This window comes from Lycorma delicatula, chromosome 1 (assembly GCF_047948215.1).
Source record: "Lycorma delicatula isolate Av1 chromosome 1, ASM4794821v1, whole genome shotgun sequence".
Lineage (NCBI taxonomy): Eukaryota > Metazoa > Arthropoda > Insecta > Hemiptera > Fulgoridae > Lycorma > Lycorma delicatula.
Window position 1 is genome coordinate 129,869,736 of NC_134455.1, and position 14,668 is coordinate 129,884,403.

The window sequence follows — 14,668 nt, forward strand, 5'->3', positions numbered from 1 at the left end:
AAACCAAAACATCAGTTGTTGAATTGTGATTGAATGTGCTTCGTTTCATTTCATGTTGTTTTGTTTACTGGAATTAGTATTTACAAGAAATGTAATTGTTCTTTTGGTAGAGGAATGCAATTTTTTCACTGAACAAGTCTTTTGTGAAGGTGACAAGTGTACTGATTTACTGAAACACACAAGTTCTGAAAAGTTTCCAAATACTCCTGTTCCTCACTACCATCCAGTTTGAAGTCTTATTGAAAAATTTCAAACAAACTCTGTTGAAGACCCTGATTGAAATGGAAGACTACCTAAACTAATCAGTCAGAAGCTGCTTCATATTTCAGATGCTATGGCCAAAAGTCCATCAAAGTCAATGCTTACGTAAGCACAGCAGCAAAATATTGGACTTCCTACTGCACATAAAGCTGTAAGAAAAGAACTGAATCTATTCCCCTACAAAATAATGTGTTCAAGAAGTGAAACCTACAGATTATGCCTAAAGACTAAATTATTGTCAATGGTTGAAATTTTATTGACCAAAATTCCATAGCATCCTTGACATTACATTTTTTACAGATGAAGCGTGGTTTCATCTGAGAGGGTATATTAAAAAAATACATGACTATGGTTGACAACTAACCACCATGAATTACACAAAAAATCTTTACATGAAGGAAAAATTGAAATCTGGGTCAATGTGAGTAGAACACACATTGTGAGTTCAATCTTTTTTGAAAGTACAGTTAATAGTGATCATTATTGTGCTGTTTCAGCAAATTTCATTAGTCAGTTAACAGAAGTGGAAATCATTCACAGTTGGTTCCAACAAGATAGCGCTACAGTACATACAACTAACAGATCAATGACTTTTATGAAATGTCTTTGGTGAATGAATCATTTTAAAGGGTTTGTGGCCTGCATGATTGCCTGATTTGACTCCCCCAGATTACTTTCTGTGATGGCAGCGAAACGAGCAGTGTATTGCAACAGATCATGCACAATTGACAAACTAAAAGCTGCAATACAGCATGCATACAAGACATTCCAGTTTATCAGCTAGTTAAAGGGTTTGAAAACAAATTTAAACATGTGCAGTATTATATTGGATGTTGAGAAAGTCTTTTTCAGTACCATTTATAAACTATTCCAGTTATTGTAATATCTGTTTTTATAAAATAATGAAATAAAAATACAAAGTAATAATTATGAAAGTTTCATCATTACAGATCTATAATTCTAGTGCACAGCAACTTTCTGAATGCACTGTACTGCAGCAGTTTGTTTTACAACAGGATAAGTTTTACATTGAATAATGTAATCAAAATACATCATAAATTTAATTCAAAGTAAGGTATGAGAGTGAATCAAATTTAAACGGTAATTTTGCTATTTTACACAGCAAGCAGTTCCAAGCTGGATGGCGGAAATTAACGAGGGGTTAATGTTTGGTTTATTAAAGAGAGGAAACTTGGTTAGCTCCTCTGCTCTGTTTTTTGTCAGTAAAGCCATGAGTGAGCAAGAGGTTCCATCATCTGTTGCACTACATATAATCATAAAAGTTTTTAACTAATGAAGGCTTTAAATCCACGGAAATGTTAACTTGTTTAAAGGTACAGTTTGAGAATGCTATACTCCCCCAGAACTTAGTGTGTACGTGGGCCAGACAATTTAAGGGCAGGTGAGAAAGTGTAGAAAATGAAAGTCATGATCAACACTCAAGGTGAAGCCCCACAGCTGACAACTTCCGTGCCGTTCAAGAACTTGTCAAAGGGATCGCCAGTTCACTGTTGAAGAAATCGTATCAGAAGTGGGCATCAGCTGTGGGAGTAATCAATACATTATCACTGATCATCTTGGCTTTAGAAAAATTAGTGCTCGATGGGTTCCGAGTTTGCTGACCAAAAATCAAAAACAGGTTAGGTTGGAGAAGATCACTGAGAGACTTCTGAATCAGTTTCTACAAGAAGGGGATGATTTTTTTAGGCGCATTGTCATATGTGATGAGACATGGGTCCATTATTAAACTCAGAGTCAAAAATGGCAACTAAGGAGTGGTGAAGGAAGGATGAGGGTGCCCAGTGAAAGCCAACCTCTGTCTGTCGGCCAGAAAAGTTCTTACAACAAATTTTTTCGACTCAAGGAGAATTTTATTCATTGATTTTCTTCACAGTCAACAAGTGGTGAATGTGGCTTACTATTATTGCCAGCTACTGTAGTTAACAGAAGCCACCTATCGAAACAAAAAACAGGGTATGCCCATCAGAGATGTCATCCTTCTCCATGACAATACCAGGCTGCACACTGTGATTTTGACAAAAGATAAATTGGAAAAAATACACAGGGAAACTTTTGACCATCCTCCCTACAGTCCAAATTTTATAACCCTGTGACTATTTTTTGTTTGAATTCTTGAAAGAATCACATAGAGGGGAACAATTTAAAAACAATGACTTCAAGGAGCACATGTGCAATTGGTTGACAACTCATCCTCAAACTTTTTATCAACGAAGAATATTCAACTTTCAAAATCATTGGCAAAAGTGTGTAGATCATGGAGGAGACTATGTAGAGAAATGATGAAGATAGGAATTGTGTATATTATTTATCAATAATTTTATAAACAAAATTACCCTTTATATTTGATTCACCCTTGTATAAACAATAATTAAAGTTTTTGATCTACCATTGTAAAAAGTAATCTAAGTAAAGAAAATTTTCTAAATACACATAAAGTAACAGACAGAAATTCACTTATTTTAAATCTTCATATATGTTGTATTCATCTAACTTATACAGGATGTGTGAACAAACTGCGCATACTATAGTGGAAGGCAGCACAATAAGACTGATCTACGAAACAAGGATTTCAATATTCCTACTGTTACATTCAACAGTTTGTAACCATAATCATACATATCTATTAAAATTTGATATAAAGTATTTAATCACCCAAATTAATCTAACCAGTCTATGATGTATATCAGAAAAAACCCTTTCAGCATGCTGGAAGGTGGAGGTGGATTTCACTGGTGTTAAGCAGAGGATAAAAAACATTTCCACCTTAAAGTTAAGAAAAACTTCAAATTTACTCAATACGACAATGGTTCCATGTGAAAAAATGTTTCACATGTTTAGCATACAACATGCTTCATCTTATTACAATTCCAGTAATATTTTGTTCCCTTGCTGTAAAGGTTGGTCATATTAAAAATTGTTTCAGACAAAAGTTTTAGGTAATGTTTAGAGGATTAACAATCACTTTAAACCGATTCGATATTGTGCCTATTAAGGGAGGTATGATTTTTGTCTTCAAAATCCCATTTTTTCCACCCCCTGCGCCAGTGGTTGGTGATATCAAAAAACTTTATTTAGATAAGTTTTAGGCCCTTATCCAAAAATAGTAGGAACGTTGATATTTACTTAATAGTGTATAAGTATACCTAATACTATTTAGATATTATATAGTATTTAGATGTTTACTTAATAATATATAAGTAGAATTCGATATTTTACTTAATAAGAGAATTATGCAATATTTTGTTTTTTTGAAAAAGCCCCCATTTCCACCCCTGTGGTTTGATATTGCCCATTAATGAACTCGACCGAGATTTTGGGTTGTTACGCTTTATGTATCAACTTGAAAGTGATTGGTGGAAAATTACTGCAATTATCGTGTCCACAAGAAAGTGAATTATATGTAATATACATAATAAATTATTATTATTATTATTATATATATATATATATATATATATATTTATATAAACTTTTGAACTGATGATGGTTTTAGGGTCTGGGGGATGTGAAACGCGAAGACATGTCGAAGTTTTTCTGGAAGTCAAATCATGGTACCCATTATAATAGTAGCTTTCTTATGAAATGTACCTAAAAACAAACAGCTCTTTTAAAAAAATGTTTCGAACAAATATTTCAGAGCATTTTAGAATAAAAATTGGCAGTTTTCTAATGCAACTAAACATTTAATCAAAATTACCATACAGCAAGAAGTTTACATAACAATATGAAATTTCTTCTGATAAATAATATTTTAACAAAACTATACTGTGAAGTATCACCGTGTTCAGATCATTATTTTTTCTCTTTGAAAGTGTTTTTTTAATGTTTTTCTGTAGATAACATTAAAAACATTTTACCAAGTATATTTGTGAAATATTCTGTTTCCATATCATATTACATTACACCTGTAATAGTTCATTATACAGATTTTCTATTAATTCCATAACTTTTGCAATGAATGCTAGTTTTTCTTTTCTAAATTCTTTGTTACAACAAACTGAAATTAATAATTTTTATAACTTCATTTAGTAATTTTATTAATAGTATGTTTTTATATACTTGCAGATATTTGTTCATGGGACTAATTTAACTACACTACATGAATATGTGAGCAAAGATGTTCTTCCTCCAGAATTAGGCGGTGAAGGTCCATCCTTTAATTCTATGGTTTGGGCCGAAAAAATGCTCTGTGATCAGAGTGAAAGGTAGTTGTTTTTTTTATTTTTAAGATTATTCATGATGAAATAATGATGAGAAATTGTATTTATTTATTTTTTTTGTAGGTAACTATTCAGAAAGCAAGTAATGTATTTAGTAAACATGATCATTAGTTTGCTGGCGTCCTACTTATTATTCTGTTTTCTAATTTTGGTTATAAATTTTATTATATATATATAAAACGGTTATGCAGCATAAAGCATTTCATTTGATTTTTTAGTTTTTATATTTAATTTATTATGAGATTTTTGTAAAATTATAATGTTTTAAATGTAAAATTTGCGATGTCAAGAATATTATTTGAACTTTTTTTAGGATGTATTTACCTACTTAAATTGTTTGGTACAGCTTATTTAGGGTTCTAATATTCTATTCTAATTGTGTTTCTAATTTTTATGTATGTAAACTATTGGATATGAAATTATTTTTAGGAATTAAATGAATACAATTTTTTTAAGGATGCATGGTGTAGGTATTATGACAATCTTGAGCTTTGCTGTCCAAAGGTTGCCAGGTTATAGTCTACTTTAGAATAATTGTGACAATTTTCAGAGTTATGTAGATATTTTGTTGTATTGAAATAGTTTAGATGACAATCAAGCTGCCTTTTAACTTTTATTTTAACAATTCTTTTTTAATCTATTTGATTATATTCATAGTATAAAACTAAAATGAGATTACTTTTTTTTTAATTGCAAATGCTATTCTGTAGTATTTATAAATACTACTCTGTAGTGTTTATTCTAAACAAAATTACTTTGGTTGATGGTAAAAAATAATCTTCAAGAATTATCTGTTAAATGAAGTGATTTTTAATAACATAAACATCTCTTTATGCAGAAAACTCATTATTTAACCGGTTTTTTTATTTTTAATGTATGTTATGCTATATTTTCGATGTTAGTAAATTGATGTTGATAAATTGTTTTTTAATCTAAGAGTATATATTTAGGATGGTCCCATATAAACTTTAATCAAATCCAATGATAATCTTAGGAAAAATACCAAAAAATCAATATTTTTTTAAGGTATGTTACACAATATCTCCGATATTAGTAAACCGATTTTGATAATTTTTATTTTTAATGAAGTCCCTTTCAAAATGGTCCCCCTATAATTTTTAACCAAATAAAATTGAAGAAAATTTTTAATTTAGGAAAAATACCAAAAAAATCAAACGGCTCTCCACACCTTTAGCTGCTGACTGCTCACACAGTACAAAAGGAGGAGGTTTTATAAAATAATTTATAAAAATAAAAACCAACTTCAACAAATAATACTACTAAAAAATTACAAATAATTATAATTTTATTTATTAGTTAAAGTAAAAGTATTTATAACAAATAAATATTTTTGCAAAATTAAACCCTATTAAAACTACACAGCCAAGTCAGCTGATTACGATCAAATACAAATGATAATTCCTCACTTCATACTGTATTAAAACTAACAACTATCATTATCTATCATTGCAAAGTATTACTAAAAAAAAAAAAAAAAATACATAAAATGACGGAATATTATGACAGAGAATGAATTAAAACTGGTCAAAAAGTTGACGTCAGAATATTTCGACAAAGTCCCTAATCATGCACATCAGCCATGTCAGAATATTCCATCACAAAGACTGGTAAAGCATTAAGTATAATATATATAAGTTATTTGATGTAAATACTTTTACTTAATGATTAAAAATATAATTATCTGAATCATTTTTGTACTATTATTTTTGTTTTTTAAATTATTTTATTTCATATACATGATCTAAGAGAATTGTAATATAAACAGTTTGTGGGTAGTGAAATTTACCCACCTAGTGGTAAACTCGTCATTACAAATCCCTGATTTCGAAGTCGAGAGTTCTAAGGTTCAAATCCTAGTAAAGGTAGTTACTTTTATACAGATTTGAATACTAGTTCATGGATACCGGTGTTCTTTGGTGGTTGGGTCTCAATTAACCACACATCTCAGGAACGGTTGACCTTGGACTGTACAACACTACACATCATTTACATTCACACATATCATCCTCATTCATCCTCTGAAATAATACCTTACGTTGGTTCCAGAGGCTAAACAGAAAAAGAGAAGGAGTAGTGAAATTTGCCATTTCATATTTAAAAGTTAATAGTACAATTGGCTCTCTATACTATGTGTTATTGATTTTGTGAGCAGATCTTAGTATTGTGTGTGTGTGTGTGTGTGTGTGTGTGTGTGTGTGTGTGTGTGTGTGTGTGTGTGTGTGTGCATGCGCATCCATGTGCATGTGCACGTGTGCACACACACACACACACACACACACACACACCTGCCAGTGCTATTTTCTTGATATTGTGTACAGGCTTATAGTTAATTAAATATTAGTGTTTTCTTTTCTCATTTTTTAAATTATTTTCTTTATTGCATTAATTCATTTTTTGTATTGCCTTGTTTTTATAAATTATAAAGAATCAAAATAAAACCCTCATTGTAAATAAGTTAAGATAATTCATTTGAATGTGGTCTAGGTAACAGAACATTTTATGCAGTTACCTTGGAAATATTGATATGTTTACTGATTTTTTAGTGATGTTTACAATTTAGTTTCTTGAATTATTTTTGTATTACAATCTTCTGGAGACTAAGTATTGAGTGTAGAGTAGATCAGAAGTTGAACTTGCTGTTGATGATTCCAAAAAATTATTTATCGCAATGGACAGCTTATTATTAATCCACACATTGTTTTCATCAGTCTATCATGGCCAAACCTAAGGCCAAACCTAATTAATTTTTGAGCTTCTTTTTTTGTAATCTACACAATCATTCAAATATGATCAATTATTACACTTCAGAATTTCACTGTTGATGACTGTTCTATTGTTGTCTATCATTAAGTAACATTATTTTAATTATCTACTTTAAAAGCTTTTAAGGTCAAATTTATTTTTTGTCACTCAATTTCAATTAAAAAGTTGAATTGTTGCCTATGTATTTATAAAATTATGTACCTCTTGCCTTTTTTATTATCTGTGAATCATATCACTGTTATAATATCTGTATAAAGTGTTTATTGTTTTTTTTTTTTTAATAATCAGTGACTGTAGTTAATTTTGATGTTCAGGAATTTTTTTGGTTTCAAGTTTTTTGATATTAGTTAAATCTATTTATTGGTTCAGCATTTGCTCACTAAAACAAATGTGTAAGTACATTTTATGAATTTTTATTTAACTACACGTGATAATTCATTTGTAAATAGTAAACCTTTTAAACATGGCTGCCATATTGAAACTTTTATTTAAAAAACTATTTTAATACTTCAACAGCAGATTATAGAACTCTTAAATATACTTAACTCTAATTTACAAAGTTATAGGGCGTAAAATAGCTGTATAAAAGGATGATATATCCTTTTAGGCACAACAGATTGTGAGTTTATACTTTACAATTAAGGTAATCTTTAAGGTTGGTGGTGATGCCCATACTGATAAAATTTAGAAGAACTTTTATAATTTATGGTATGAGATTTTATATATCTAATCCTTAACTGTTCATAATATTTATTGTTATTTATAAAATTAATTTTAAGCAAAGTTTATTTCTATTTTATTTTTATTTTTTTCAGCAACCCTGGTCCTAATGGTACCTGTGATACAGCAATGTAATTCTAAAGACTGATGGCCACATTGAATATTTTTATTACATTTTGTAATCCATCAGTTTCACACATCATCTATTTTTATATTAATTTTTACTTAAGTTAGTCACGAGAAAGAATATTTTTATTAATTTACTAAGAAGTTTCAATTTTTAGTAAATGTAATTGGTGCTTCCATATGTTTGTTCATTATTATAATTTTTTTTTTTTTATATGTATATAAAATTGATTCACAAAACCTGTCTCTGTTTGGGATACTGCTCCTTGGTATTTTTATAAGCTAATCTATAAATAGACATAGTTTTTTTTTTTTTATTAACAGACTAAAAAAAAGACATTTTTTTTAGTTTTAGTTTATTATTTTGTTTTTCAGCTACATTAAGACACCTAGAGAAATGTCCACATTGTTCTTATCATTGATGAACTGCCATATTAATTTCTTATTTCTTTGTTATTGAGAGTTATTTCTTAACATCTACAGCATAGATGTTCTTTGAGACTAGATCTGTCAAATTATTATGGTCTAAATGTCAATTATTTCTCAGCCACATTGATGAATTATGTCTTTTTAGTTTGATCGAGTAAGATAGTGAGTGATACTAAAGAAATAAGTGAAGGATCTGCATTTTGATATTCTTTTTCATTAAATCTGGATATATATTGCACAAAAGACTATATTGAGCAGAAATTATTGATTGACATAACCATCTTCTTTGGGGAAAGTGGTTTTTCTCCATCTATCAATAGTAGTGTCTATCAGTATAAAAGCTTTTACTTTCCTGTATATAGTTTAACAGTACACAGTTTTCTACTAAACTGTGTGTATACTACTAAAGTAAGTATCAAAGTAAGTCAAAATATTGACTTTTTCATTAGTCAGATTGTTAAATTCAGACTGCTGAAAGCTGTTGTTTCTTCCCAACACCATGTATAGGAAAAGTAATATCTTGAGAATTTTCAAAATTTACCAAAAAGAAAGACCCAAGTGTTGAATTAATTTTTATATAAAACTTATCAACTTCATGGGTCTGTGTATCAGCAGCGGATAAACAGATAACGGTAGACCATTATTTGGAAAAGCAGGTTATTTTGAGGATCTGGATTGAACTTATCCATGTCGATTATTCCAATGATGGGTAGTGTACTGATTTTTCAACTAGAGTTTACAAAATGATATCCTTATTGAATGTTTTTTTGTTGTTTTTTTTTTTTTTTTATTGTGATGGGCCGAACATAATATTAATCCATGTATTAATTGTAATCTGTGCTTAATTTTTCTGAAAGACTGATCAGAAAATAGAGTAAAAGTATTTTAATCTCTATCAATAATGCTAACTTGATTTATTAATATCATCATAATCAATATTGGTAGGCTTTGATAAATCTTAGTTCTAGTTCTTAACATCTTGTTCTCTTTAAAACAGTTCAGATTGATATTGTATAGTTCTGTCAACATTGGTTCATAGTTCTGCTATTCTGCTTTGATTTTGCTTATCTTTACTCAGCTATATCTTGAAGATTTCTGTTAATCTAAAATGATATTGAATAATATTTATGATTTTGTTAGTATAAATTTAATGAGTGATAGATTTTATGAAAATATAATATTTATAAAAGTTAGTATTTAGTGAAATTCACACTTTTGCTCCTTCTCCTCTTTCTTCTTGATATACGTTTTATTCTCACTTTAAAATTTTTGCCTCTTGCCTTCATAATATTTATTCTTTGCTATTCTATTTAACCTTCACTGAACATTTCAAATTGCAAGCTGTACTTTAAAAATAATCCAACTACATCAGTGACAAGTTTTTGGGTTGGTCGCAGCTAAACTAAAATCCTGAGTTTAATTTCTAGGAGGGTTCAAAAATTTGATGAAAAGATGAAATGGAATAAAAATGCTCTCTGCTTTCACAAGTTACCATTATCTTCTTTTTCTTAACAGCTTATAATGTAGTACTGTTTGAGAAGTTTTATCTCCATTTATACACTGGATTTTCCTTACCTTTTTAAGCGAAAAAGATATTTTAATATTCTGTTCTTTGAATATCCATTTATAAAATATGATTATATTATCTGTTTACAGGATGTTATATATATATATATATATATATATATATATATCATCATTTTGGCTGTGATTCAGAAAGTATGCTGTACTATGGATATTTTTTGTATTCATTCAAATCACCTTTTATTATGCCTTTGAATCCAAGTCTCAACCTGTAAAGTAGTACTGGAATTGCAATTTCTTACTTGAGAAAAAAAAATATCTATAATTTTTGTCAATTTCTTTCTTTTTTCTTACATAAGAATACAAAAAAAAATTATTTTTAAGATGAAATTCAGTTTAAAGTATTTGCTGAACTCTGCTATATTTATAATTCCCTTGGAACTTCCACTTTATTTTCTATTATATTTTATATCTTTATTTAAGTGGATTTATTTTATGATAATTATTAAATCAGACTTTATTCCTTTCTTGAAATAGTGTAGAGTCAAAAATATTTTTTATTCTTTTGATATTTGAATAAACTTTTAACAATGTTCTTAGAAATTTGAAAAGCGAAACAAAAAGAGCTGTGAAAAATGTAAAAGCCTTCCATATTGCCTTCATGAAAGGCAATCTGCAAATATTTGGAATTGTTTTTCATTGCAGTTCTGCTGTCGAGAATGATATAGAATAAATGAGGAATATTTTCCCTTAAAAATAATTGTAGATTTTAATGTTTCTAATTTTTTTCTTTTTTTTTTTTTTTTTTTTTTATTAAATAAAGGAATAGCAGTTTGGTGGTATCTGCATAATATTTTTTTTTTTTTAAACAATGCATGGTGTTTCAGTATTTTAAACAGAGCAGGTTATTTTGTACTTAGTATTGTACATATAAATAAGTTAGCCTTATAAGTTTTAATTGTGATTAGGTTTAATCAGATTTATTTTAATTTTATTGTGTAAAAAGCTTAACCTAATTTATAGTTTATAAAATCTTAGTAGTTCAAGATAAGAATAAATTATTTTATAATGTAACCAATATTTTGAAAAACTGTCCACTGTAAATAGAGTTAATAACTTGGGAAGAAACATGTTTTCATATTGTGTTTGTTTTATAGTTCTGTACTTTAAGAAGTGTAAATATCTTTTTTTGAAATAAAACTTTGGTTAAGTTTTATGGTATTTCATTTTAATACTTATATTAAATAAATTGTAGTGGGCCTATAAATATGTCTCTTATAACTGTGAATGGACTATTAAAATGTTTATTCTTTATTTTGGTTATTCTTCGTATTATAATTGTAATATACAATACATGGTTCTATAATGTCCTTCTTTTTTTATTAAAACATTTTTAATAGTAACTAGAAAGTAAGGAAATAATTGATCAATTTATAATATTATTAATATTTAGAACATTAATGTACCTAAAAAGTTCTGTTTTTATATTAAAATAGTATTCCTCCCCCAACTTTCAAGTACTGGATTTGTCCTTGCTTTGCAACCACAGGTTAGCTCCACATATAGTAATGATTGCAGCTGATCTTGGATAATTTTTTGTGTGGAATAAGTTTAAATATCTTTATCTTCTATAGATGTTCCTTGATCATAAAATTAAACATTTTAATTCATTTACTCATTAGAAGAACCATACGTGGTGACATCTTGCCATATTGCACGACTGAAACTAAACGCAAAGATATTAGCCCCCTACTCATTGCTGAGCCTGGATGTCAATCCCTTGCTGCTAGATCTTTCTTATTGTTGGGTGGGTTTTTGTTTATTTAATGACTTTATTTGTTGTTTATTTGTTTTGTTTATAAATGGAATGTGGATTGCATTCCAGTCCTTGCAGATTAGATTTGAAATATCAATGATTGGGTTGTAACTAAGGTATTGGTGGAGACTAGCAACGTAACTACAACTCTCCTAGGGATTCCTCTTCAGTCTGACCCCATCCACTGAAGGCCTTTTGATACTAATACATTTTGGATGAACAGAAATGTGTCTGATGGGATTTTAGTTATTGATGGGTGCAATGCACTCCCTTTGCCAGAAGGAGTTGGTTGTAATGGTAGGCCAGAATTGTAAGTTGAAGGAAGGAAGAAGAATGTTTGGTGTATTCATTGTTATGCAATCTTGAACTTTTAAACTGTACACTGGTAGTTATAAAAAATATGTATACATGTTTTTGTTTTTTTTTTGTAGGTTGAATTACTATAAATATGATATTGTACTTAATGAAGGTACTTAAAAATTATTTTTTTTATATTGTTGTTGAAAGAATTTATCCATTATTGAAGTCCTCAGTTAGATGTAATTGTTACAACTGTCTTTGCAATAATTATGGTGATATATGTATTTTTTCTGAATTAGCAGTTATAATATCCTGGGGTTAAAATCTTCTGTGATAATTCAACCTTTTTTTGATAATACTTGATAATTGATTCATTTTCCACAAGATGAACTGATTCTGATAATACTTATTTATATTTTTTTTTTTTCTGTAAATGATCAAAGCCTATAAAATTATACGGTAAACATTTTTAGAAATTTTTCTGCTTATTGGTTATGATAAAAAAAGTAATTATGTTATTGTGACAAGATCTCATTTATGTGGAGTCTTGCTGTTTTTTTTTTTTTTTACATGTAACTGTAAGATATATTATACAAAATTATTCAAAAAAGCTGTTTTAAAATCAAGTACAAAGTATGCAAAATAATACTTGCAGCCATGGGTGCAAGTATTAGCTAACTTTTGGCTAAATATCAGTCATTCATTTTAATACTTTTTAAATTAAAAAATTAAAACTTTCTTAATCAATAAGAATTTTAAAATGTGTTTCCTGAAAATTGTGTTTGGAAAATATGTAAAGAAGTCTATATAAGTTTGGTGTGCAGCAGTGAAAAACATTTGTATTCAGGGAGTACCTTCATACAAAAGCAGTTAGTCATAAACAGTATAAGTAATTGAATTTTACTCATTTACTTAAATTTCTTCAACTCGTATTATCACACAAGTAACATTATTTAAATTTATTTTATTTCATCCTACTTTTATCAGGATTTGTATTCAGAAATAAATTATCTGAATAATTTCAATATATAATAAGATATTTTAAAATGTTATTTTGAAAGAATTTTGATATTCTTACATGGATTGTATCATGTATAATTTTTTTAATGTGTACAGAAGAAGTAAGTACTTTTACACTGACCGGCATAGTAAATAGTAAAGAAATAAGGGCTGTGACTCTTTTATATTCATTATATAAAATGAATGTCTTGTATCTTTTTATGATACAAGTTCATTATATATTCATTTATAGTTTATATACAATTTATTATATTATATATATATTTTATTATTGAATTTCTTAGTAATGGTCAATTACTTTTATCTAAAATTTTAAATTGCTCACTGTGTCACTGCTTTTAATGAATATTGCTGCTATTAATTATTATCTAATGACAATTAATTGATTACTATAAAATATCAATCTAATGTGTACATTTACATTGTTCTAACTTAAGTAGTCTACTTTTAACTGATGACTTTTGAACCTTGAACTACAAAGATTTATTCTTTTTGTTAAGGATTACAATTTTTTTTAGTAGGTAATTTTGTACTCTTCTGTTTAAGCATTTATCAATGTAGTTACTTTTATTACATGTTTAATATATTTTGTACTGAGAAACTTGTGTGCTAATTAAATTTGAAACAACAAACTGATAGATAACAGATTCTTAACAGAATTTTACTTAAATATGTGCGTTATTTGCATTTGTTATGAAAATTTATATTGTTTAAAATAGTGTAGGGCTTCACTGATACAGTATCTTTAAATTATTTTTCTATTAGCAAAGATTTTTTGAGTTTTCCTTGCTAAAATACAAAGAATTTAATGTAAATTAGTATGATAAATTGTTTAAAAACTCACTTAATGTCTGTAAAGTAGGTTTTACGAATTTAAATTTTAAATTCATTACATTGATGTCATTATCAGTATTATGTAGTAAAAATAATTATATATGATTGTTAGAAACAACAAAATCCAGTTGCTATGAACTAGATGTGAATACAATTGTTATTCTGTTAATCAGTGTTAATGTTAATCAGTGTTATGTGATTATCTGTGTCTTTGGATTTACTGAAGTAAAATCGTTAAAAAATAAAACCCATTACAAATACTTTATTGCAATTAATATAAACCATGTATAGATTAATGTAGAGTTCTCGTACTGCTGTTACTATTTTGGTTGTAGGACTTCATATATTCAAAATGTATGAAATTGATCTCTTGTAGTTATTGTTATGATGAACAACACTCTCAGATCAGTAATGTAACTTTTTGTTTACTTATGCATTATTTTTAGTCATAAGAGATCTTCTGTTAAGAATGGGTGGGTCAGAGTGAAATTTATTTTAAAGTATATTTATTAAATAAAAACAAGTAGAAAATTCAACTTCATTTCCAAAAGTCTCTGAAATTCTATTAATTTTTGGGTAAAAGAAGATCATATTTGTTTTTAACGATGAAAAA

General features: G+C 28.0%; 1 protein-coding gene across 2 annotated transcripts in view; it reads left to right on the forward strand.

Annotated features, from left to right (window-relative positions):
• The window catches only part of LOC142322249 (clavesin-2-like), a 72,782-nt gene extending 62,242 nt beyond the window's left edge, over positions 1 to 10,540 (forward strand). For both annotated transcript variants that reach the window (XM_075361123.1, XM_075361113.1), the window contains exons 5-6: positions 4,348 to 4,487; positions 8,102 to 10,540. In XM_075361123.1, coding sequence (XP_075217238.1) covers positions 4,348 to 4,487; positions 8,102 to 8,141 — 180 coding nt within the window. In that variant the 3' untranslated portion in view covers positions 8,142 to 10,540. The remainder of the gene's footprint in view (positions 1 to 4,347; positions 4,488 to 8,101) is intronic.
• Positions 10,541 to 14,668: the final 4,128 nt, after the last annotated feature.